This window comes from Vigna angularis, chromosome 6, assembly GCF_016808095.1.
Source record: "Vigna angularis cultivar LongXiaoDou No.4 chromosome 6, ASM1680809v1, whole genome shotgun sequence".
Classification (NCBI taxonomy): Eukaryota; Viridiplantae; Streptophyta; class Magnoliopsida; order Fabales; family Fabaceae; genus Vigna; species Vigna angularis.
This window is the reverse complement of record NC_068975.1, coordinates 31539959-31565977: the sequence shown is the minus strand read 5'-3', so window position 1 is coordinate 31565977 and position 26019 is coordinate 31539959. Positions and strand designations below refer to the sequence as shown.

Genomic DNA, 26019 nt, shown 5'->3' with positions numbered 1-26019 from the left:
GCAAACTAATGAATAATGACAACTGTCAGGTGTAATACTTACACCCATGTGAAGAGCATCACTGATTACATACAACTAATATTTGAATTGAAAATCTTATCATATTTGATGAGAGAATTACATAATAAACATTTCAATAAAAAATAAAGAACATACATAATAGTTTCACCAATTACAAACTATTTTGAAAACAATAATAAGGATATTCAAGAAATATATATAATTGGTAAAAACCAAGCAGATAACCATTGCAAAGAATAATAATAATGTTTGAGTGTTGTAAACTCTATGCATAGTTGCACATCCCCAAAACACAAGAACCTTTGGTGTTGCACTTGTTGCCACATTTGCCGCAATGCTTCTTGTTAGTGTTAGGGTTGACGCACTTCCCTTCGCAACATATCTTTCCGAAACTGCATTTCTTTCCACACCTCCCACAGTTGAGTCGATCTGTCGAAAATTTCACACACTTGTTGTTGCAGCAATCAGGCCCTGCACTACCTTTAACAACACATATCTTCGGATTCTTTTCACATGTCAATGCCACCCTTCCATTCTCGGAAAGGAACCGGCTTGTTCCCCGAAGAGACTTTACCTCTTCATTCCAATCTAAGGATGTTCCTGACAGAGTAGTAATGGCCAAAGCCATTATCAAGACCACACAAAAGAGGGTCTTCAACAACTTCATTGTTGTTTTTTACGTTTCCGTTAATGTATAGAAAATTTAAGTAATTGATGAAGGTGAATGTTTTTGGATCAGATCAATGCTTCAGGTATTTATAGAAGAGGAGGTTGATGAGTTTTGCTTTTGCATAGATTACGTGCATGAGCTAATAGCCTACGTGTGTGTTATTAGTGGAGTGGTCTAAATCAATGGCCAAATTAATGGGATAAAGTTAGGCTTAATTTTTGGCAGGAACTTCTTCAACATAACTAATAAGTTGAAAATGGAAAGATTATTCAAGAACAACTAATTGTAATAGCTACTCTTTTAATTATGTGCAGTCTAAGGAAACTAAAAATTCGTTACAGAACCACCATACTATGCAGACATTATCCGATCACCTAGTTTGACCTTTGTTTTCTATAGCTATATATTTTGACTTCGCATTCTTCACGCCAATTTTGTAAATAACAAACTAATTAGGTGACAAAATTCTTATATGATTCATTTTTAAAAATTGTTTTCACTTGATTGAGTTAATATTTTTAATTAAAGTCGATTTTAATCCTTCTTTGACTTGACACAGTTTGAAAAGAGACACGTGTTAAACCAAAAGATATTCAAATAAGAAATTGTTCAGATTTTAATACGTGATATTTATAATGACGTTAACTTAATGAAAATAATTAAATTAATTTATTTAAAAGATATTAAGATTAAATTTAGTTAAGAAAATATAAAAACTAAAATAAATTATAAATCTAATTATAAATATAATAGTCAAATTAAATAAGCTTATATGAATTCGTATTTGAACTTTGTTTTGCCATTGTATATAGCTCATGTCATACACACGATACTATTTATTAGAAGGATGACACAAAAATATTAACAAATTGAAAGTGGTTTATGTTAAAAAGCTTCTATTTTATAATTTTTTTTTTCAATTTATTAATAATTTTTTATCATTATCCATATTATATATATATATATATATGTGTGTGTATATATATATATATATATATATATATATATATATATATATATAATTTTATTGTCTAAAGAATTTGATTAAAATAAATTGATATTATCTTAATAAATAGAATTTAACTTTAATTCAGCTTTATAAATCTATCTTGGAAGATGAGAATTTCACTCCATTTAAAAAAAATCAATATAAAATAAAATTACCCATTAACCAAAATTTTGCACATATGCAAAAATAACATACACATTTATGAAAAAATAATTTATTACTTAATTGTCATGGTGCATACAATGCAATGTAACATTATTTCATTCATCCAGCCCAAGTTACCTCATTTCTCCATCTATCAAGAGCAAGAAAATGAAGTCTAAATCTTAGAAAACATGTATAGCATATTACTGATTGAGACTAACAGAGTTAGTAATTCAACATTAACATATATGCTTTGTTTGACTTTGGGAGAGAGTGAAAAAGAAATAAAAGAAGGTAACAATGTTTTTTTGAATTTGGAGAAAAAAAACAAAGAATTCGTTTGTATTAATATGATAGAATAGAAATTAAATTAATTAAGTAACATATTAAACTAATAAAAGTTTTAAGAAATAATGACGAATTAAACCTCTGGTTAAAATAACAAAAATAATGACGAATTATACTTAAAAAGTTATAAAATAATTATCTTAAAAAGTTGGAAAAAATATAAAAAAATTTACTTAAAAATTAATTTTCAATCTATTTAAATAATTAATTATAAATAACTATTTGTTTTCTACATATCAATTTAAAAAATAAAAAATGATTTATAATTTAATTAATTGAATTTAAATTTTATTTGTAAAATTAGGGCCTAAAAATTAAAAGAATTTATTTCAAAAAAATATTTTAAATTCTTTTATTTATTATAATATAAATTTTTAATTATTTATTATAATAATAAAAACTTAAATATTTTATTATATTTAAAAATATTAAATATTATTTTATTCTTCAAACTAACATGTGAAATAAGAATAGATTCATATTTCAAATTTTAATAAATTTCCGCTACAAAAATTATATTAATTTAATTTTTTAAAATTCGAACACCTGAAAGTTAAAAAAAAAAAAACTAATTATTATTTTGCATATTCAAATTTAATACTTAAAAAATATTTAATTTTATTTGTGTTAGATATATTATCTTTATTTTATATTTATATTTTATCTTTAATTAATTTGTTAATATTTATATTTTGGACTTAATCCATATTTCTTCTATTAATAGAGGACTCTATGTATATATTTAACACAGAGAGATTAATTTCATATATAATTTTCACTATACTTAACATGGTATCAGAGCCAAGTTAGAGCCTATCCTAGTCCACTTCTTAACATGGTATCTAAAGCCTAAGGTCTTTTGAGGAAAAAGTTTATGGTGCCTCTGTTACTACATTCGCCACTGTCGGTGGTGGCGCCATCTACTGTCACTGTCGGCGGTGGCGCCATCTATTGCCGGCGGCGCCATCGTTTACCGCTGCCACTATTGGTGTTCAAATTTAGATCGACGATCACATGGTTTTGATCGTCCCGGTCAGGCAACCACTATGTCATTAACGACGCCTTCATCGGAGCTTTTACACGCTCTCAACGCCTTTTGAAGTTATGAATTTGCTTTTTCATGTGCCTTGATTAGAGAGTCTTTGATTTTTATAGTTTCTCTCTCCTATTCATCCATGACTTCTTCTGCTCTCTTCTGACTTTTCTTTTGTCACAATTAAGTTTGATCTGTCCATATATGTTTTTTTTTCATGTAAAAGATAGTTTTTGTTAGTTTATTTATAGCCATAGTGACTCTCCAACAATTACCTTTTTATCCACTGGTGGCATTAGCAATTTGGTGTTATTCGAGTGCAGAAATAAATATTTTCACTAAGATTTATGAATTATATATATTAGTAACAAGCTTAGTACATATCATATGTATTAGTTTGAGGGGAGTTTTGGATATATTATCTTTATGTTATATTTATTTTTTATTTTTAGTTACTTTTTTATTATTTTTTATTTGTATTTTGGGCTTAAACCATATTTCTTCTATTATAAATACGGAGGACCCTATGTGGAGATTAATTTCATATATAATTTTCATTATATTCAACTGTTTAAAAAATTATCATTTATATTTTTATATAATAAAACCCAAAGGTTAAATTAAATTTAAATTTTATGTTTGTTTAATTAAGTTTTAATTATACCATAAATTTATATTTTTAATTTAATTTTTATTAAAAAATTTCATTTGTTTAAAATATTTTTTTTCTATCTAAGTACCCACTTATTTAATTATTATTATTAACAAGATGATGCCATAATGGTTACTTTTATTTATTTTTATTTAGAAGGATTTCCCTTTAATAAAAATTCAATTAAAAAATATCAAAATTTATAATATAATATATACTTGATTGAAGTTTAACTATTTTTTTTTTCTTCGAAGTTTTGATAGCTTTGTACAAACACGTGGATTAAACAATATAAAACCAGGTAGTGTTAAAAAAACAAGTAGCTGGGCCCACGTCCAATATTCCAAATCACCATGTCCTTTTACATACGCCGAAGAACGGTGGTGAGCGAGAAGGGCCAAGGCCAATGACATCATCAGCAGCGCCTTCGCTGAAAGCGGTACTGGACCGCGTCCAAGGGGCTACTGAGCGCTCTGGCCGGAATTTACAAGAGATCCGTGTTGTGGCGGCTAGCAAGACAAAGTCAGTTTCTGCTCTCCGTCAGGTATACGACGCGGGCCATAGATTCTTCGGCGAGAACTACGTTCAGGAAATCCTTCAAAAAGCTCCTCAGGTTAGTTAGCTCTTTCCCTTTCATGCTTTTTGGATTTAGTTCTCAATACTTACATTTCCTTTCCCAATCACAGCTTCCCGATGACATTGAGTGGCATCTCATTGGCAATTTGCAGAGTAACAAAGTCAAGCCTCTTATCGGTATCTATTATTCACTATCCCAGCTTCCATTGCTGCAACGAAAACGACGTTGTTTCATTATTATTTTCTCAGTTTCGATTAATTTAGAGTTTAAGACGTGTTATTTCATTCTCAAACTTGATTTTAAAAAAACATGGGCACTTGTAAAATAACTTTGCCTAATTGTTGATTAAGAAGCATGAGGACAACTTTGCTAAATGGTGGATTTTGGAAATTTTGTTTTGTGGAGTTCATATTTACCACGTTAATAAATGGGTTCAATGTTGAGGTGATGATTGGGGATTCTAATGCTTTTCTTTTTTGTTTCACAGCTGGTGTTCCCAACCTTGCTTGTGTAGAAACTGTGGATGACGAGAAGGTAATTTTTTTTTCTTCACAATTTTTTTTGGATGTCGAGGTAGCATGTTTTCACGTGTATGAGTACACAGATAAGGAGCTAAATCCTGAGTAAATTTTAAATTCTTTGAGGGGGGACGGAATATGGAAAATTCTTCATAGAACCTGGAAATTAGGTATAATATGATAACGAGTTTCAGGCAAGATTTTTGGGTTTCACTTGCAGTCTTTAGGATTGGAGCATCTAAACTAAATGGTAATTTTGCAGATGGGCCTCACATTCTAGAATTAATTTGTGGCGCCACCTCTTAGTCAATGGGTTCTCTGGATTTGTGCAAATAAATTTATATTAAATGTTAGGCTTGTTTGGATGAACTTCTCTGTCTAAAAGAGTAAAATAAGAAGAAAACTTGAAATTAGCTTCTTCATAAACTATTATCAGCTTATGTATAAGTTAATATATAGAAATACTGTCACAGAGTTTGTCTATTTTTCTTTAATTTTTGGATAAGCTAATTTTAATTTGTAAATGTCAAAATCATTTTTTCTTCTTATTTTCTTTCTTAGAAGGGCTTATTGAGAAACTCATCCAAGGAGAACTTTAATGTCCGATATCAATTCTTTACAATTCTGTTCTGTAAAGTAAAAATTAATTTCAATTTTGAAATGATACAGAAAATAGTTTACGTCTAAAATGTGCTGTCAAACAAGATATTTTTTATTTAGTGCATGCGATCTTAGTATTCTATTGCAAATGGTGTACCAATTATTGGTATTCCATTGTCTGACAGATAGCAAATCTTCTCGATCGTGCTGTAGCGACTGTTGGCAGGAAACCGTTAAAGGTTTTTGTTCAAGTGAATACGAGCGGAGAAATCTGTAAGTTGCACTTGACAGATTAGCCAACCAATTCACTAGTTACTATATGCAGTACGGTATCTTAATAATGTTGACTTGGTTGTGTTAGATTATTAACCCAATTTTTTTTAACACGGCTTGTCTATAATAGATTTAATGTGAAAATACCATCAAAATCACAAGAAAATGTTGCTTCTAATTCTTTTATGGAAGATATGTTTGGAAAATCATTTGATTATAACTGATAGATCACTATACCTAAATATGTAAATGAAACGAATATTTATTAGAAGGATTACTTGACTTTTCATTTGTTCCATTTTAAAACATAGCTGCTGTTTTCAGTTTATTATTGGTATCAAGAATGATATGTGACTGCTATTTCTTGCCAGCCAAATTTGGTGTTGAACCAGCTGTGTGTGTGGATCTTGTAAAGCACATCACAAACTGCCCAAACCTTGAGTTTTCTGGTCTAATGACAATTGGCATGCTGGATTATTCATCCACCCCTGAAAATTTTAAGGTGGAGACTGTACATTTTGGACATAGTTTATTGGTCTTTTTGGGTCTTCCTATCTGTTTACTTTTGTAGATAATTCTCCAAACTGAATATTCTTCTGCACTATCAAGATGTTGTCCAATTGCAGAAGTGAAGTTTGTAAAGCACTTGGAATACCAGAAACGCAATGTGAGCTATCGATGGGCATGACTGGAGACTTTGAGCAAGCTGTAAGGAATCATATTTTCCCCTTAATAGAGATGGCTTAAACAGGAAGAGATACGTATGTGATTATATTTTTTTAACCAGCTAACTCTAATTTTGCAGATCGAGATGGGAAGTACAAATGTTAGGATTGGGACTGCCATATTTGGAGCCAGAGAATATCCAACGAAAGACGAGAAGTAGCTATCCTAATTTTGCAGTCTCTTTGTGGGTTGGTATATTGGTGCTGACATTCACATATCAAACTCAGAACAGCACGAGCAAATTATTCAAGCTATAACTTAGTATATCCGTGAACATGAATTTGTATTCGGAATAATCTTCTAGATTGAAGGCTGTATACATTTTCTGTCAAACATAAGAACCAACCTATTCAGCTGAAGCTGAACCAAGATAATTTGAAAGAATAATGATGTGCAGCACCGAAAATAATTATATGAAAAATAGCACATCTGACGAGTTACATTTGTATTAGAAGTAACTTTGTTCTCTTATCTAAATGGTCATACTTGTTTTTTACTAATGAATTTGAATTCCCGAACTTTCGCGCCTATCGCTTCTGCGTCAAACATGATGCGCGTCCCCATCTTCCCAGGTAATAAAATTTCTCAATCAATTCCAAAACGAGTAGCGCTGTACTTGTAAAGAAAATAATTTTGCTCCAGATAATGAAATATGCATAACATACTTCAAGTACTCATATGGTTTGGTTTGGTATGGGATGGAGCCATAAAAACTCACAAAGACTAAAAAGCTTTCATTGTAAAAGTTTTCACAAAATCTTTACAAAATCCCTGTAGATCATCAGAGTTAGTTTATGAACTTTCTTTTTTAAAAAAATATTTATTTTGAATAAAAAAAATATAATTAAATCTTAATTATAAATTTAAATACTTTTAACTTGTTAAAGAATTATATACAAATATTTTAATCAGATAAAAATAAACTTTGTAAAATGTTTCAATAAATTTAATTGTTTAAAATCTTTATCTGACTAAATATATTTAATTTTTCCTAAACAAAGTTTTAAAATATATAAGATAATGATTTAATTTTGTTAAGAAAAATTTATTAAAACCAAATAAGACATTTCAATTTAAAAGTTTAAAATAATAAATTTATAAATAATAATTTTATGGATTTTTTATTACATGTTTTTTTAATTCTTTTTATATGACTTAAATTTATAATTAAATTCTACCAATTATTTATTTTTCTTTAATAATCAATATATATATATATATATAATAAATATACATTTAGTAATTATAAAAACTTTAGTGTGAGTTTTATCATAACTAATTCAATATTTTCATATTTTGACTTAGAGTCTAGGTTTTTTTATGTCTTTATCATAATATATTATATACTTTTTTATTAAATATTATAATATTTTTTCCAAAAAATTAATAAATAAATTATAGGCAACAATTATATTAAATTATATATTATATTTTTATTTAATAATATAGTAACAAGTATGATATAAAATATTAATTTAAATCTAATACAATTACAACATTTTAAACTATCTAATAAAATATATAATTTGATATATATATATATATATATATATATATATATATATATATATATATATATATATATAATGATATTATTTTTAAAATTAATTAAAATATTGTAGGAAGACAAAATTTTCCTTCATCCTTATTCTAATATGCTTGAAGATAGACTTTGATAAATGAACCGTTTTTTTTACCCCATTTAATAACACTTCCTAAAAAAACTTTTTCAAACATAAACTAACACTAACCCAGGTAGGATGGCAAAAAAATCCGCGTCCGCGGATATCTGCGACGGATAGTTGATATCCACGGATATCTACTACCCGCAACCCGTGGGTAGCGGATATTTTAATACCCGCTTATAAACGGGTCGGGTGCGGGTATTATACTATCCGTACCCGCGGATACCCGCTACCCGCAAAAAATAAAATAAAAATTTAATTTATATTTTATTAAGTTAAATTTAATTAAAATTAACATTAATTTATATTTTACAAGATTAAATTTAATTAAAATTGAATTAAAATTTATATTTAATTTAATTTAATTTATATTATATTTTATATATTTTTTGTAATTCTATTTAAATTTTATTTTAATAATTTATTAAAATATATATTTTTTTAATATTTGCGGGTATCCATGGGTTTTAAAATACCCGTAGATATTTTTTAAACGGGTATCCGTGCGGGTAGCGGGTGGATTTTTTTTGACTGGTCGGGTTGCGAGTAGGCACTATCCGTACCCGACCCGACCCGTTGCCATCCCTACCCATAAGCATTGAGTTTCCAACTCTAGATTTTACCTCCGCAAAACTTATTCAAGCCTATAATAAATATAGATTAACATTAGTCGAGTACTTATTCAACTTTTTCTTATTGACTTTTATACATATTTTTTAATTTTTAAGATTTTACTCACACGAGTTTAAGATCTTTCTTTTTTTTATCTATGTTATTTCTTTGATTTTGATTAACAACTTGATTTTTAAAGTTGATTTTTGAAGTTGAAAATATAAGTGTGAGATTAATCTCACATTAAATAAAAAAAAGAATAGAATATTATATAAAAATAAAATATCCATTAACTTATTATTTTAATGTTTTGAGTAAAAAATAATATCAATCTATAAAAAATAAGGTTCAGAGACATGACTGGTGTCTGTGTTTCTGTTTCCTCAGTTAACCTCGTCTCCTCACTCTTCTCCTCTTTAATAAACAAAACCAAAAGGACCAACTCCAAATAAATTTCACTCGGGAGAACCGTATTTTTTCCGGTAGTAATAATTGGTTTTCTTTACAAAGTTATAAAATTATAATCCATTTAATATTGAAATAGAAGTCTTTTCCAAGCCGCAACTTTTTGCAGCAATGCATGAGGAGTCACTGAACCCTTTAATTTAATCCATGTACACAAAGTGGTTTATCAAACTATTTATCAAGGTGAGATATCTAGTGAATGGCTTAATACCTGTTTTTGTCCCTCTTTTTAAGGGAAATGTTCACTTTCGTCCTACTTTTTTCAAAAAGTTCAATGTAGTCTCACGTTGTGAAAAAAGTGTCCAAGTTAATCTTTTTTTGTCACGACGTTAAATATTTAACGATCCTGCTGCCAGCTAGGACTGATGTGTGCAACGTGGCTTTTTACCTGTAACGTGGCAGTTGACGTGACAGTGACAGTGATTAAAAAATTTTGAGTTAGGGTTTCAGAGAGTGTAATTTTGCCATCGACGCTCTTTCTCTGCATTGCGACTAGGTTCTCCGGAAACAAGTTTCAGATCCCTGTTTTGCGATTCAATCAATGCATTAATAAATTGTACTAGCGATTGAGTGAAACCAAGAAAGAATGATCGTCTCCTATTGTGCTCATGAATTTTTGTAATGATTCCACATATTGCTTCTTCCCATGTCTCAATCTCTTTGTTCTTTTCCACATTAGCCAATAAAGCAGACAACTCCCTCTGAATTGGGAAAGGAACATCAACCATCACATCATATGCTGTGGAGGGAATAAATGTGAAGATATTTTCTGCGAAACCATTGTAAACTTCATCTTTTCTTCTCCAGATACTTTTTGAAGAGGCTGATCACAGTGAAAGAAAGAAGGGTCATTAGGGTTTTGCAACTTCCTGGCCTTTACATCTAAAGAAATGGTTACTCTTTTGAAGAAAGCTGAAAACTTCGGATACGGAGGAGTGGACATCTGAACGCTGATCAGGGTCTACACCATCTTCCAATATCCTTCCAACTATCTTCAGCGTCCAGGTTGGAGGCTCTGCACTCGACTTCTTTGGATTCCATTCATCTAGTATGGTTATCCCCAAATCACGATTTCGAATATTCAAACCCTAACTCAGAGTCTTTTTGTAAAATTTAGTGAAAAACAGTGTCTTTGCCACATTACGAAGGTAAAAAGCCACGTTGCACACATCAGTCCACGCTGGCAACAGGATCGTTAAGTTTTTAACCGTGACCAAAAAGGATTAACTTGGACACTTTTTTCACAAAGTGGGACCACATTGAACTTTTTGAAAAAGGTAGGACGAAATTGAACATTTCCGTTATAAAGAGGGACAAAAACAGGTATTAAGCCTTTAGTGAATTGGTTCAAGCTTGGCGGGGCAGCATGAAATAGGAATGGATCATGTTTTCTTACAACCCAAAGCCGCAATTACTGCCGAGTTTTAGTGTCGTAAAACGTTGTGTGGTGTCACTACCACACCCAACTTCATCTTCAGCCACCACAAACTCCCTCAATGCCATAATCAACCACCATTCATCCCAAGGTGCTCACCGGCAAGTTCTTGTTACCTATGCCTCTATGCTCAAAACCCATGTCCCTTCTGACGCCTACACCTTCCCCAGCCTTCTTAAAGCTTGCTCTTCTCTCAACCTCTTTTCCCTCGGTCTCTCCCTCCATCAACGGCTCCTTGTTAAAGGCTTGTCTCTTGATCCCTACATTGCTTCTTCTTTGATCAATTTCTACGCCAAATTTGGGTGCGTCGATGTTGCTCGCAAAGTTTTCGACTTTATGCCCGTGAGGAACGTTGTACCTTGGACCACCATTATTGGCTGCTACTCGCGCATGGGCCATGTTTCTCAAGCCTTTTTTCTGTTTGATGGAATGCGTCACCAGGGAATTCCACCCAGTGGCGTTACCATGTTGAGCTTGCTGCTTGGAGTTTCTGAACTTGCTACCGTGCAGTGTTTGCATGGTTGTGCAATTTTGTGTGGGTTTGTGTCTGATATAAACTTATCAAATTCTTTTCTGAATGTGTATGGGAAGTGTGGAAACATTGATGATTCTAGGAAGTTGTTTGATCACATGGATGAAAGGGACTTGGTTTCGTGGAATTCTTTGATCTCAGCCTATTCTCAGATTGGGAATCTATGTGAAGTTTTGCTACTTCTCAAGACGATGAGGGTACAAGGATTTTTGCTTGATCTGCAGACTTTTGGGTCTGTCTTGTCTGTGGCTGCATCAAGGGGTGAGTTGAAATTGGGAAGGTGCTTGCATGGGCAGATTTTAAGAGCTGGTTTTGACTTGGATGCACATGTTGAAACATCGTTAATTGTAACGTACCTAAAGTGTGGGAACATTGACATTGCATTTAGAATGTTTGAACGGAGTTCAGATAAAGATGTAGTTTTGTGGACAGCAATGATCTCAGGCCTTGCGCAGAGTGGGTCTGCAGACAAAGCACTAGCTGTTTTCCGACGGATGTTAAAATTTAGAGTGAAGCCATCTACTGCTACTATAACTAATGTAATCACAGCTTGTGCACGACTTGGGTCTTGTAATCTGGGGACATCGATTCATGGCTATATACTAAGGCAGGAATTACAGATGGATATTGGTGTTCAGAACTCTCTTGTTACCATGTATGCTAATTGTGGTCGCTTGGACCATAGTTCCATAGTATTTAATATGATGGACAAAAGGGATTTGGTTTCCTGGAATGCTATGGTTGCTGGATATGTTCAAAATGGTTATATTTGTAAGGCCATGTTCCTTTTTAATCAAATGAGAGCTGGTCATCAAACACCTGATTCAATAACCATTGTTTCCCTCCTACAAGGGTGTGCGTCCACTGGACAACTTCACTTGGGAAAATGGATCCACGGTTTTGTGATAAAAAATGGCCTTAGACAATGTATCTTGGTTGACACTTCTTTGGTCGACATGTACTGCAAATGTGGCGATTTGGATACTGCCCAGAGATGTTTCAACCAAATGCCAAGTCATGATTTAGTCTCATGGAGTGCCATAATTGCAGGATATGGCTATCATGGCAAAGGGGAGATTGCATTGAGGTCATACTCAAAGTTCCTGGAAAGTGGGATGAAACCCAACCATGTGATATTCCTCTCAGTCCTATCTTCATGTAGTCATAATGGACTTGTAGAGCAGGGCTTGAACATATACGAATCAATGACCAAAGATTTTGGGATTGCACCAAATCTTGAACACCATGCTTGTGTAGTGGATCTCCTCTGTCGAGCTGGGAGGGTAGAGGAGGCACTCAACGTGTACAAGAAAAAGTTCTCAGATCCCGTTCTCGATGTTTTGGGCATAATCCTTGATGCTTGTCGAGCAAATGGGAATTGTAAACTTGGTGATACAATAGCTAATGATATTCTCCTGCTGAGGCCTACGCATGCTGGAAATTTTGTACAGTTAGCGCATTGCTATGCTTCAACAAACAAGTGGGAAGAAGTGGGTGAGGCATGGACTCATATGAGATCTCTTGGCTTGAAAAAAATTCCTGGTTGGAGCTTTATTGACATACATGGGACCATCACTACTTTTTTCACTGATCACAACTCACATCCTCTGTTTCAAGAAATAGTTGATACACTAAAATTTTTGAGAAAGGACATGATCAAAATGCAGGAAGTGGACATTAACCTTGAAAGCAGCCACATGATATCACAATAGCGTGCTGAAATGTTATATCTAATTGGAATTTTGTCCACTTATGAAGTGTCCTGTGAGCCTCCTCAATGTTTTTGAATTTCCGTAGAAGATTGTGACCCATTCACTTTCTTTTCTTTTACATTTTTGGGTTGACATGGCATCAGGTTCAAAAGAGCTTTTAGCAACATCCCAACATTTTTAGCACGGAAAAGGGGTTACACAAGACAAGGATGCAGAAAAATGATTCATGTACATCAAAAAGATACGTTAACATTTAATATATACCTAGAAAGAGGAAAACAGATAGATTTGTAGATTATATAATATGATAAAAAGAATAGAAAATAAAATATAAATATAGCTAAGATGAAGGTACATGTGTATCATTGTTCAAGAATAAATACATGTAACTTACTCCTACTCTGGAAGAGACAGCTTTTGGGATTCGAACCTGCAACCTCCAAATTCCAAACCAACCTTATTGTTTTATCATGGCTCCCTCTTATTTTCATTGAATAATTCTTTATAAATTATCTTCTGTTCTTTCAATGAATCATTAGATAATATTATTATCCTCATATTGCTTTCAGAATGTTTTTAATTATTAAAAATTAATAAAGTGTATATTTGAGGAAAATGTTTTTGGAAAAAACTAGAATTTATTTTAGGAAAAAATTATTTGACACCAAAAACAAATAACCTATTGGAAGGCTTAAATATCATAAAAAAGAGAGCAAACTTTTAATGTTAAAATATCATTGTCCATTTTTTTTGAGATATGTCTACACAAAATAAATAAAAAAATGTTATAAAAATCATATACTATTTAAATTAATAATATGAGATAAAATAAGTAAACTACCGGAAAAAAAATAGTCTTCCAAAGCATACCTTTTTACAATTAGTTAAAATTTATTAAAAATTATAAAATTATAAACTACACTCATCAAATAAAATAAAAATCTAAAATTACAAGATTCAATCAATAAAAAATAGAGAAATTATATATGTAAAATAATTTATATGTATCTTTCTTTCAATAACATATATATATATATATATATATAAATTTTGTTGTAAAAGTATCTTAAATTTAAATATATTTTTTTCTTAAACAATGTATTTTAAAGAATACAATATATAAGTGTCATGACCTCACATAGAGAAGATTGGGATGTTAAATGAGGCAAGAAAGCAAGGTTAAACTTTTTAATTATGAATAAAATGACAGAAAATAAGGAGAGTGTGTGTGTGTGTATGGGACGTAAGAGAGAAACACGTAAACATGGGGGTGCAGTTTGGAGTATGCGAATCTTGAAACGAAACCAAGCTTTAAGAAATAAATTATTATTCGCAGTGAAGATCCTCTTCTTCTGCAGCTTAGCACACCACATCGTTGCAATTTGCAAAGATGAATAGGAGGCAGCAAAAAGCCTTCAGATTTGTGATATGGATTCTGGGACTCTTTCTCATCGCTTACATTGCAGGACGACCCTTGTATTGGCATCTCTATGAATCCATTAATTCCACCTCTTCTCCTTGTCCTCCTTGCCAATGTGATTGCTCTCTTCAACCCCTTATTTCTCTTCCAGAAGGTATTCATTTTTCTTTCTTAGTTATCATCATCTTTCATTCAAAACATATACGAAAACTCTTCCATCTCTCGCTCATATTAGGTTATTAGGATACTTAGGTTACGACCCATCCCATTCTAGTATACACACTCTCTTAAACACATTTTTTAAGATTAACAAAACATTTTTAGGCTTAATGCTTATTTAATTATGACTCTCATGATTATTAACCACATTTTTTAAGATTAACAAAACACTTAACCATGTCTTGTTACACTTGCTTGTAGATTTCATCTGCAAATAGGAAGGGTTATTTTTCTTTCTTTTACCTCTACAAAGTGAAAAATGAAACACCGTATGATCAAATTTTGAGTGTTTGGTCCTTCATTCTGATTATGGTGAATGGGTTGTTTGTTGTACATATATTTCGAGGAACATGGTTTGTAAGCCAAGGAGTATTTATTAAGGGATTGGCCAATCAAATTGTGTGATCAAATATTGAACTTAATTAAACAGACTCTTTGGCCGTGCAATAGAAAACAAGACAGCTGATAGGGTCTTCATATATAGATATGTTTTTTATGGTCTGACAACTGCTAATTACTAACATGGTATCTCTGGTTGATTATGCAGGATTGACCAACAATTCCATTTTAGGTTAGTTCCTCCACCCTTTTGTACAATAGAGAAAAGCAACATGTAGAAGGTCATGATTATACATACGCCTCCGTTTAAGTATCCCATGTTGGATCATGCTGCAATTTTGGGGTTTGGAGACTTGGTAAAAGATAGGGAAATTACTAACTTGCACTTTCCTCTAAAAGAAAAGATGTTGGATCGCTTTTTTATCCCAGCCTTTTGCATCTACTCACATCCTAAAACGGTGTAACACTTGATTTACGTCATGTAATTTATTGAGATAACTTTGACACAGTGGTGAGGTAGTCACAAAATGTGAGATATCTAATTCTCTCCCACTTTTTTAACGATAACATTGGTGGTGGAAGCAGAAGCATAGACATAATTGAATATTTGGAGAGTCTTAGAATCATGTGTCCTTCCAATTAAAAAGTGACATGTGCTTGCAAAATAACACATTCTTAGATGATGTTAACATTTTAGTCTGATATGGTGGATGCCAGCATATCTTTTTCGAGGATAATACTATGAATATCCAAATTATGGTACTTTTGATCATATACAATTTCAGAATTTACACATTAGCATATATATGTTGTAGATTGCATGAGGCATGATCAAGAGGTGAGTGAAGAGATGGGGAAGAATTTTTCAGACCTTTTAGCAGAAGAAGTAAAGGAAAAAGAAGCTGAAGCTGAGGAAAAACAAAGAAAGGCAGATTCAATGCTTTTAGAGGCTAAGAAAATAGCATCTCAGTACCAAAAGGAAGCTGACAAATGCAATTCAGGGATGGAGAGTTGTGAGCAGGCAAGGGAAAGAGCTGAGACAACACTTGAAAATCAGATGAAAGAAACTGCTCTGTGGGAGCTCAGAGCTCGCCAAAGAGGCTGGAACAAAGATGCTTCAAAGAAAGCTCGAGCACGTTCTTGATTAGGTTATCACACTAGTTCTACACTCTTCTATTCTTCTTTTATTATTCTCGTTACTTCATATGTTATTTAGTAAAAATAAATGTACAAGGATACTTCTGCTTTTAAATTTCCCTTAGATTGAGCCATGTATTTCTCAACTTAGCACTCAACCATTCAGTTTGCTCATGAATCGTTAATTTTGGTTTGTTGTCTAGTGTTCGAAAAAAGTTGCATGATTTGTTTCACTACGAGTTATGTATGTATATGCATGTTTGCATTTTACTCACATTTTCATGTCAAATGTGAAAAGTGCAGAGGTTTTCCTCTTTCTGGAAACACTTCGCGATTGAAACTTGAGACCATGATTTTCTGGAAATAATTATGGAATGAAAATAAAGAGAGATAAAAGAAAAAATAGGGACTAATTAAATAGTACGTAGAAATAAAGTATATTATTATATTACATTTCTAAGTTGAGGTCGTTTAAATTTATTGCAAAATTTATAAAAACACATAATCCTATCAAAGTTTATATATGTTATAGGAAAAACCACGTCTAATTCTCCTCAAATTATACTAAATAAAAGTTATACCCTTTTTAATTTGAAAATAAATATCTATTTTCCAAATATTTTTAATAAAATTACAGTTATATCTTCTTTAATTTTTTTCTCTGATAGTTTTTCAATAAAACAACATTCAACTTTTATATTTCTCTTAAACAAAGCTATTAGCTCGTATATTATCTAAAACTAATATATTGATTAAAATTTAAGTAGAAATATTGAAAACTTAAAATTTAAAATTATAAAAAAATGAATCAATTAGAAAAATTAAGAATTTTTTTATTTGAGATATTCGTTAATTTTTTAATTAAAAATGAATTTCAAAAAGTCAAACGAAAAGTTCAGTCAACCTTTTATTATAAAAATTCTTAATTTTTTTTTAATTTCAAATTTTATTTAAATTAAAAGTAAATAAATTTCAACTTCGTTAATTTAATTTGAATAAATTGTATTTTAAATATACATTCTGTTTTAGCTATACCTTTCCACAGACAAAACATTTAATGAGTTGACTTCACTATGTCATGCTTTTTATATTCAAAAGGCTATAGAATAAAAACCAAAAATTAAGAAAAATATCAAACTGAAACTTCAACAGCTTTAACCAAAAGATAGCAGACAAAAGTGCAGATAAAGAAGGTTAACTACAGCAAATTTAGACTTCTTCAAATCAAATCTTTTGAATCTTAAATGGCAAAAAATAATAGAGGTTTTTGGAATTATGGATATAATATAGGAAGAAAAACAAAGAAAACTAACCGGGTGAGATTATGAACAAAATTTCAGAGAATGTTCAGCAAATGAAACTGAATAACCTGTGTTGGTATTGAAGATTCTGTGATGAGAATAAATGACAGTGTAGTATGTTGCTAGCATATACAGATGAAGAATCTAGAAATATAAGTATGTCATAGGCCATCGTACCAAAAGGAGGCTGACAAGTGCAATTCAGGGATGGAGAGTTGTGAGCTAGCAAGGGAAAGAGCTGAGGGCGATGCTTCAAACAAAGCTTCAGCACGATCTTGATTAGTTTCTATTTTTTATTTATTTTTTAATTATTGTGATTACTTGATATGTTTCTCAAGTTAGTACTCAAACCATTTCCATCTGCTCATGAACGACGGTTTTTTTTTTTAATTATTTATGCAGTAGACTTGTGCTATGAAAAGTATTGTATCACTGTGTAAATAGTGTGGCTAACCTTAATTAACTTAAAAAAGGAGTTATATCCTCTTTAAAGGTGAAACAACTTGAAAAAAACAATACTCCCGTTACTACTTTGTCTTTATAAATTTTAATTTTAAGAAATGTTAAGGTGAATTAAAATAAAACGTGTAAGTTATGTGATTTTTTTTTATGTGGAGAATTAATCTTAAAATTGAGTCTTTTAGACATTAGACATATGAAACATCCATAAATAATAAAAAAAATTATACTTCGATACCTACAAAAAAAACACTCAAGATTACTCATCTCATCAATATAATAATATATATTAACAATTAAAATATTAATATAATGGATTACTAAATTGTTTTTCTTATTTCTTTTCAATCATCCATTCTCTTACTACATACTTATAAAACAATAAAGTAACAAAAGTTTCGTCAACAATATTATTAATTATAAAAAGTTTCACATGTCTTAATACATAATAAAATATGACAAAATAAATTGAGTCGAGGTGGCTCACCAACCCACTTAATTTAATTAATATTTTTATTATTATATTATAGATGGTGATAAAGGAGAAAATGTTTTAAAAGAAAAAAATATTATAAATTCATCTATTTAAAACTCTAATATTATAAATGGACAAAAAATACATAATTATTTTAAAAACTTATTTGTTCGCCTTTTATACATGTTTTTGAAGTTTAACATCATTTTAATGTAAAATTTATTAGATTTAAATTAAAAAATTATAATTTTTTTATTTAAAAAAAACTTATAATTAAATTAGTCAGTAAGTCAACCCATTAAACTCACCAACCTGTGATAGATTGGACCGAGTTCAAATTTTTTCAACTCGTTATAATAAATGAGTCAAGTTAGATAGACTCACTAAATGACCAACTCGTTGTAGACTAAACTGAATCGAGCCAAGTTACCGTTTTGACAACTCTACCACTATCTTTTATATCTTGCATCTTATGTGATTATTATATATATATATATATATATATATATATATATATATATATATATATATATATATATATATATATATATATATATATATATAATTTCCTTGTCAAAACTATGATACAAATTATATAATATAAACAGCCCAATTAAATCGTGTGCTAACTATACATTAAATAAATAAAACTAGAAAAAAAGAATATTAATTTAGAAACAGGGTACTAACTAAAAGCTAATTTGAGTAAAAAGCTTACAAGTTGAGACCCATACAACATGAGAATGGAATTGTCTGGCAGAATTATTCCATTAAGTTTAAAAAAAAATCGTTTTTCAATCAAAATTCCTTCTAAAAGTTACCCATGACAGGGGACGAGAAACTGAAATTTCTCAAGAAGAAAAAAGAAGTTTTTTTATAATTATGTTTGAAAATTCTTCAAAACATTTTAAAACATCAAATATATTTGACATTTTTTCAGAAATATGATTTCCAAGAAAGATAACAGAAATCGAGGATGAAAAAAGATTTAATCTGGTTTGGCAAACACGTCACCAGCAAGGCCTTTCCTATTTGAGGATAAGCAGAGGTTAGGCAGAGAGCCTTATTCTCAATCTGCCATGGAACTCCAACTATCCAAAATAAATTTTCCAGATGTTACTGAAAAATTATTCTTTTTATATTACAATAACATATTACTTCGTATGATTATCATTTTATAATTGTGGTATAATGTATATAAGACCTCTCACTAACATGATAAAATGGTCCCATCAGAGCTCATAATCCGCAGCTACTTTACCTTCTCCATTAATTAACCGTAGCGACATTTGTCTTCAAAATCTGTCTGTGTGGTGTATGCTGTATAGAAATCTCATCAAAATTTCTTTACGTGGAGTATCTATCTTCGTAAGTCAGTCAATAATCAGTTTAGGCTAAGTCATGGAGGAGTGGCTAACAGTGCAGAAACTTCAAAGTGGTTAACAACTTCCTGGCTCAGCAAGCGCATTGCAGCTCCCTGAGAGAATTTCCTTGCAAACAAAAAACATGGAACGGACGTGGAATTGCTACGACACCATTCTATCCTGTACTCAGTCTCATAATAAACATGATTGATACCCTGTTTAAAGAAAGGATATCAGGCGAAGAAAATAGTGGCATAAAAAACATGCACTAATTTGTAACTAAAGAAACATGTAATAATCACCTAAGCAAAAACAAACGACAAAATTTATCTTCGAGCACAAAACAAAATAGAGGAGTTGTGATTAGTAGCCAAAAAGTAGCAAAATAGACGAAGATAGTTTTCATTTGAACTTTATTCAAGCCTTCCAATAGAGGGTGAGCCATGACACAACGGTAAAGTTGTGCCTTGGTGATTAGTTCATTATGGGTTTGAATCCATAAATAACTCCTTGCACATGGGCCCATACCATCGCGAAACAAATAGCCTCTAACACCTGGGTACGTTGATTAGGTTATTCAGGTCCTTAAACAAAATCATTATTGGTTTTCAACCTAAGAAATCAGGCACTTCAGTCTTGTCATGAAAGGTGGCAGTTTGTCTATTGACTTAATATGAATTGCACCATAATTAACCATTACCAAGACTAATTTCAAGAGAGTCCTGCTTTCGACCATCTAAGTTCCCATCCACAGTTAGTGCCAGGACAACAGAAGACATTAAGATTTCACTAACTGAATCCTCCTCCTTTGTATCAATAGCCCCTAAAAGATTGAACCTTCTCATTTTCCTACCCCATAAATGGCCTAAATCTATGCTTAAGTCGAGTATGAAGCATCAGAAGAAAACCTTTATTTCCATTATCCTTTGAGGGCCGGCATTTGAATAGCCGAAAGTAACAGGATGCCAGCCTTTATTCTCCATTTTTGTAGTAGACTGATTCCATAGGGTATAGGTTATCGTTCTACGTTCAAGTTCGCTTTCGAGGCCATGCATCTATAAAGAGAAGAGAAATGCATATTAAGATTAGAAACAATATCCATGCAGATTGATCCTTGAAAAGTTACTGGACACCAATTACAACATTTAATCAAAGTACTTTGTGAATGAAGCAGAAGCAAGAATAAATTCAGTCAAGGAACACATTCCCGAAACCAACATAGATATCTAAGTATCTTACTGCAAGCAATGTCTGCACATAGTGTTCATCTGGAATACAATTGTGCAGCTTCTGAAGTTTCTGCACTTGCACCAAAATCATAAGTATCGTATTGTAAGCAATTATCAGTATTGAAATAAAAGAAAAATATATTATGAAATGAGTAGTGAGTAGCATCACAAATTATCACTGTAAACAACATTATGTCTCTCAGCAGCATACCCCGTAAAATTATACCATTGAACAGTAACCACCAGAACACACTATGCAAATTAGACATAAATAAAAGAAAAAATAATAGATGGGGCCAAAGGGAAAAATTTAAATAGAAATATCCAACATTGCTTAAATAATCACTGATCAAATTTTAAATCTCATACCCAGAACTTTAAACAACTGCTGCTTTAAAAAGTCACAAACTATTGGAAAAGGGTAAAGAGGAACCTACAAACTCCCGGTTTCGAGAAATAAGACTTTACAAAAGAATTTCACTAACTACCAAATCCATATCAAGATTTTGAACACTATACCAAAGGGAAATTTCCCCAATTAACTACTCTCAAAGCCAGCTTTCAGTATTGCAGTTCTTAGTTAATCTGAAAGCGTGACCTAACAAGCTAGTTCAACATTTCAGACCGTCAGTTCAGTTTCCAAATGCAGTGTCCCAAATATAACCGATTTTGAGCACTAAATTCAAAGCCTTTGTATAATGTTGCATCAGTATTAAGCCTGCTGTTGCTTTACCATGATCACCTATATTCTACTAGTGAGTTACAATTATTAGAAACTAGAAGCACAATCAACATAACTTCAAAGTACCCAGTCTGTCTTGACTTGATTTCCACTCAAAAGAGAAGGGCGTGACTATTATGCATAACATGTTAGGATAACACGATACCCTTCCAATAACACACTAAAATAGAAAACTAAAATTAAAAAACTTACCAGATTCAGCTTTCCCTTGCTTGTATCAATTGGTGGACGTCTCTGTCAAGTTATAACAAAATTAGGTAGGTGTTTATTAATTATGAACACGGTACAGACTTACAATTAGTATTTAGAGCAGTATTGTATGCTAAAGCATACAATTTTGAATTCCATGACAACTTTCATTATACAATGCCAATAAAATTTAATAAACCAATACAGTAGTATCATAAACTTAATAGAATTATAGTTAAACAAAATTGAGATCGATTACACACCTTACAATATTTCTTAAAGACAGAAAAGATTACATCATCATCTACAATCGCTTCTGCATGCTTACGAATTACAGTGATCCACTGGAAATTCAAAAATAAATTCAAATCAAGACATACTTTCCAGAAACAAATGTTAAAAATTTTATGCTGCAACCTTAATGAAATAATATCAATTTGATATTCACAAAAGCAACTCGGCTAAACTCTGGCTAAACACCCAATAGGAAATTTCTCCCTTTAACATGGAAAGTGGAGCTTCTTGACTTTACTAGAAAGCGCTTAGTATTGTCAAACCAGTGAGCAGCAATGGTTTTCAACACAACAACCAGAAACCAAGTTTTTTAAACTGATCTTGCCTTTATATTTTGAATCATTAATAAACTCCACTAGTTGAATTAGTCAATATTACCACCTACAGGAAACACAGCTTAAAACTACCTCTACCACAAGAGAAGAATGAAGGTTGAACCTTGAGTGCGGTTTTGCAACCCTCACGGGTTTAGAAATTTTTAAAAATATCATTCTATAAATTCAGGCTAATTTGCAACTAGTTTGAATGTATTCTTATTCCAGTTAAAATCTGTAACCAGTTCAAAAATTTGTAATCATAACAGAATTTAAATACAGAGAAAGATAGAAAGAAGCTTATAGTTCAAATATTAAGACAAATTAAACAGACAATGTTAAAAAAAAAGGGAAAATAAATAAAAACTAACTTAAATAAGACCAACTTCACACATTGGTTTTTCCTTAACTACATTTAACCTAAGTTGGATTAAATAAACACTTGTTTAAGTTTTTGGTACTTTCAAAGATTAACAATTAAAAAATTGTTCCACTATATATAGTTTATCTAGCTTTTAGAGTTTAGATAGCCATGGCTAGCCTAATTGATTCTTCTCCTTCAGCAAGTAAGTATAAGATAAAACTATGTGTTCACAAAAAAAAGGCCTGTCTCTAACCAGTAGGTTCTGACAGATTGCAGAAGATATTCTACTAAGAACCACTTGATCGAGAGATTCAAAACATGTATGATTGGAAAGAACAATATTAAGGTATGACAAAGAAAAGAAAAATAACCTGGGACCCTTTACGCCATTTTTCTCTTGGTATTTTAGGTGACATTTTTGGGTTGTAGCGGCCCTCTTTTACATCAAGAAAACTGCAATATAAACAGGCTCGTTTATTCCACCTTTAAAGCATATCCCTTTCACAAAAATGAAACAGATGCAAGTTTAAATGATTAAAATTGAACATTCGAAAAAGAATTAGTGCCAAGCACCTCAAGACCCAAAGCCTTCTTCTACCTGTCCACGAAACTCTTCGGAGAAACCATGACATAATTGTACACGTACGAAAAGTTGTACAGAGGAACACAGCTGCACAGGGAAAATAGAAACTCAGATTGTTACCCAGATAAGTGACTTTGCACAAACGTACAAACCTGCCTCTTCCTTCGAATAGGAGTGAAAATAAGAAAAAAGAAACAGAAACAGAGAAAGAACCAGAATTTCTGAAGGAAACTTGTACTGATGTAAGAAGAGTGTAATACCAACCTGTCCGAGAGAAGAACAAATCTTTGATTTGAAGGGTCCTCTAGGGCTGCTTCCAGTAACAACCTCTCAGCCTGAATCATACTTGATTCTCCCCATAAAACCTAAAATATGCAACACTGAATTTATATAAAGAATAAAACAACATATTAATAGCACTACAGTATTACAATTTTACGCTTTATCATATCTGCATGTACTATCACGCTGAAGGCATAAATCCTTGTTAAAACAATGTGTATAATGTTTGGACAAGTACACTCTTTCTATAACTAAAAACAACCACAAGTTAAAATAAGGTTTTTAGAAAAGTTAAATGACTTTAACTTCTCCAAAAGGCTTATTGAACTTGTGCATTTAACTTCATTTACTTACTTTCAAAGGCACAAATCCTTTCCAAAGAGAAAAGGTGCCAAAAATTATCAGATTATTACAGAGTAATACCATCACTCCATTGGCATTCGGTGCTACAAGTTGGTATTCTGGTGATTAAGCCAATATAGAAATAAAAACATAAATGCAAAAAAGACCATGTTGTCAATTTCTCCATCCTGTAAGCAATATACCACTAAACCAAGTAGAAAGAATTCGCCATCGACGGAGAAGACAAAATAAAAACGCATCCACTTTCCCTATTTTCTAGGAAGCAAAACTTATCATAGAAGCAACATTTCAATGTTTCACAATTTCGAAAAGGAAGGCAAGTTCGTGAATAAGTTAGTGGCATCGCTATCTCAACAACCGATTCGAGAGAGAAAAGAAAAACCTGAATGCTATTACTGATTTGTCGACCGTAGAAGAACTGCGACCTGGTGGTTGACTCATCCAGCACAAAGCCAGGCGTGGAGTGAACATAAATCGAGAATCTCGAAACGTCACCGTTCTAAAAAAGTACAAAAAGTTCAGACGTTCCCCAAATTTCAGATTATAAGGAAATCAAAGGAGAAAGATGCGAAACCTGGAAAAAAGCGTCCCAGAGGAAATCAAGAGGAAGGTTGCGGCGAACGAGGAACAAGAAAGCGATCTTGGGAGGGCCGTCGAAGACGCGAGAAACGGAAATTGAGGGTTTGGGAGAGTGGAATCTGAAGAGAGAAAGGAGGAGTAAAACGACGACGCATGAGAGGGAAGCGGAGAAGAAGATCAGCATTTTTCTACTTATCGCGTGGCGTCTCTTGGCGCCTCTAGCCGTCGATGCCATTCCTCCCACCCTGATTCAGCTTCAGGTTGGTTAACTGTAGCACTAGTAATAACCGTCGCTAATCTGTTTAGATATATGCATAGCATAGCGTGAAGAAGAGGTTGAAATCGAAGCTTATGCACATGCAGATGCTGGGAGAAACACTGACTCTTTGTTTTCAGTAATTATTAATAATAATTTGGTTCTCTTTCTCTCCGCTTTCATGGAGACAGGTGTTGAGACTCTTCTGAAGCCTCACACGCAACTTCGACTACATCAATACGTCGTCGTCGTCACCAGCACTTTTGACCTGTACAGCTCGGTGGGTCCCACAGCTGCATCCTTTGCACGTCAGCGCGTGGTAGCACTGAACGCGGCACCGCCACCGCCGCTCCTCAGTGCACACATTGTTATCTACCAAACACTCAGTGCCGCTTTCCTTTTTAACAAAACAAAAGGAAAATAATATTGCTTCGAACTGGTGAGAATTAATTACATGTTATGCTATGTTACCTTACCACCTTCAATTTTATCCAATGTCCATATTTAAGAAGAAAATTTTAAACTGTAGATGTCTTCTTTTCTTTTATTGTGTTTTTTAACTGCAGATCGAAACACTAGATGTTGTTTTTATGTCTTAGTAGAGGATTACTTTTTTTATGGTTGATGATAAAACTATCAAAATAGTAAAAAAACAATATACTTTAACATATATAAACTTTTTACAGAGATTATATTTTTTCTTATTTTTATTTTCTTTTTTTTAAAATATAAAATTTTATTTTTTATCATTATTTTATTCTTATGTTGTATGTCAAATAAATATAAACATATCATATCTAATAGTAATAGTTAAATTTTGTGTTTAACTTTTTCACCTTTTTATTTTGTTTTCAATGATTAATTACTTATATAAACTCATTACAAAAAATAGTTGACTTTTTGTAGTTTTAGTTAAAATAAATTTATTTAATTCAAACAAAATAATTAATTTTGTATCGTTTTTTCTTGACACATATAACATCAAATTTATTTAAATAGTTAAATAATACACACACACACACACACACATATATATATATATATATATATATATATATATATATATATATATAATGATAATATTTTTATGAGTTTTTC

At 31.6% G+C, this 26019-nt stretch overlaps 5 protein-coding genes across 9 annotated transcripts; 3 read left to right on the top strand and 2 right to left on the bottom strand.

Annotated features, from left to right (window-relative positions):
* Positions 1-132: 132 nt before the first annotated feature.
* Positions 133-732, bottom strand: LOC108342699 (stigma-specific STIG1-like protein 1). Its single transcript, XM_017580493.2, has one exon. It carries the CDS (start codon positions 686-688, stop codon positions 287-289), a length of 402 nt encoding a protein of 133 aa, XP_017435982.1. The 5' UTR covers positions 689-732; the 3' UTR covers positions 133-286.
* Positions 733-4213: 3481 nt separating this feature from the next.
* On the top strand, positions 4214-7025 carry LOC108342113 (uncharacterized). The gene is made up of 7 exons (XM_017579818.2): positions 4214-4490; positions 4564-4630; positions 4942-4988; positions 5758-5845; positions 6217-6347; positions 6455-6553; positions 6651-7025. The coding sequence occupies exons 1-7, from the start codon at positions 4284-4286 to the stop codon at positions 6729-6731; spliced, it is 720 nt and encodes a 239-aa protein (XP_017435307.1). The 5' UTR covers positions 4214-4283; the 3' UTR covers positions 6732-7025.
* A 2645-nt stretch (positions 7026-9670) lies between these two features.
* LOC108342307 (pentatricopeptide repeat-containing protein At4g04370) lies at positions 9671-13480 on the top strand. Its single transcript, XM_017580066.2, has one exon. It carries the CDS (start codon positions 10718-10720, stop codon positions 13010-13012), a length of 2295 nt encoding a protein of 764 aa, XP_017435555.1. The 5' UTR covers positions 9671-10717; the 3' UTR covers positions 13013-13480.
* An 803-nt stretch (positions 13481-14283) lies between these two features.
* Positions 14284-16268, top strand: LOC108342663 (uncharacterized). 2 transcript variants are annotated; one of them, XM_052879175.1, is made up of 3 exons: positions 14284-14586; positions 15199-15222; positions 15806-16268. In XM_052879175.1, the coding sequence occupies exons 1-3, from the start codon at positions 14403-14405 to the stop codon at positions 16132-16134; spliced, it is 537 nt and encodes a 178-aa protein (XP_052735135.1). In that variant the 5' UTR covers positions 14284-14402; the 3' UTR covers positions 16135-16268. The 2 variants fall into 2 exon arrangements, with proteins under 2 accessions (XP_052735135.1, XP_052735136.1); XM_052879176.1 differs by lacking the exon at positions 15199-15222.
* Positions 16269-19454: 3186 nt separating this feature from the next.
* LOC108340919 (glycosyltransferase BC10) lies at positions 19455-25317 on the bottom strand. Of its 4 annotated transcripts, XM_017578486.2 has the most exons (10): positions 24661-25310; positions 24469-24585; positions 23706-23806; positions 23457-23528; positions 23230-23311; positions 22150-22230; positions 21890-21931; positions 20966-21025; positions 20635-20781; positions 19455-19941 (listed from the first exon to the last, which is right to left on the bottom strand). In XM_017578486.2, exons 1-10 carry the CDS (start codon positions 24898-24900, stop codon positions 19762-19764), a joined length of 1122 nt encoding a protein of 373 aa, XP_017433975.1. In that variant the 5' UTR covers positions 24901-25310; the 3' UTR covers positions 19455-19761. The 4 variants fall into 4 exon arrangements, with proteins under 4 accessions (XP_017433975.1, XP_052735132.1, XP_052735133.1 ...); XM_052879172.1 differs by lacking the exon at positions 20966-21025 and having other exon boundaries at positions 24661-25312; XM_052879173.1 differs by lacking the exon at positions 22150-22230 and having other exon boundaries at positions 24661-25311.
* Between the last annotated feature and the right edge of the window lie 702 nt (positions 25318-26019).

What these genes read in the sequence shown, in the direction of transcription:
- LOC108342307 (XM_017580066.2), top strand. Translation starts at nt 10,718, where the DNA reads ATGTTTTCTTACAACCCAAAGCCGCAATTACTGCCGAGTTTTAGTGTC.
- LOC108342699 (XM_017580493.2), bottom strand. Translation starts at nt 688, where the DNA reads ATGAAGTTGTTGAAGACCCTCTTTTGTGTGGTCTTGATAATGGCTTTG.
- LOC108342113 (XM_017579818.2), top strand. Translation starts at nt 4,284, where the DNA reads ATGACATCATCAGCAGCGCCTTCGCTGAAAGCGGTACTGGACCGCGTC. An exon ending in AAACTGTGGATGACGAGAAG is followed by an intron (nt 4,989 to 5,757) that starts GTAATTTTTTTT and finishes ATTGTCTGACAG; the next exon opens with ATAGCAAATCTTCTCGATCG. An exon ending in CTGGAGACTTTGAGCAAGCT is followed by an intron (nt 6,554 to 6,650) that starts GTAAGGAATCAT and finishes CTAATTTTGCAG; the next exon opens with ATCGAGATGGGAAGTACAAA.
- LOC108340919 (XM_017578486.2), bottom strand. Translation starts at nt 24,900, where the DNA reads ATGGCATCGACGGCTAGAGGCGCCAAGAGACGCCACGCGATAAGTAGA. An exon ending in TCTTTAAGAAATATTGTAAG is followed by an intron (nt 21,932 to 22,149) that starts GTGTGTAATCGA and finishes ATAACTTGACAG; the next exon opens with AGACGTCCACCAATTGATAC. An exon ending in AAAGGATAATGGAAATAAAG is followed by an intron (nt 19,942 to 20,634) that starts GTTTTCTTCTGA and finishes TTCTTTAAACAG; the next exon opens with GGTATCAATCATGTTTATTA.
- LOC108342663 (XM_052879175.1), top strand. Translation starts at nt 14,403, where the DNA reads ATGAATAGGAGGCAGCAAAAAGCCTTCAGATTTGTGATATGGATTCTG. An exon ending in CCTTATTTCTCTTCCAGAAG is followed by an intron (nt 14,587 to 15,198) that starts GTATTCATTTTT and finishes TTGATTATGCAG; the next exon opens with GATTGACCAACAATTCCATT. An exon ending in GACCAACAATTCCATTTTAG is followed by an intron (nt 15,223 to 15,805) that starts GTTAGTTCCTCC and finishes TATATGTTGTAG; the next exon opens with ATTGCATGAGGCATGATCAA.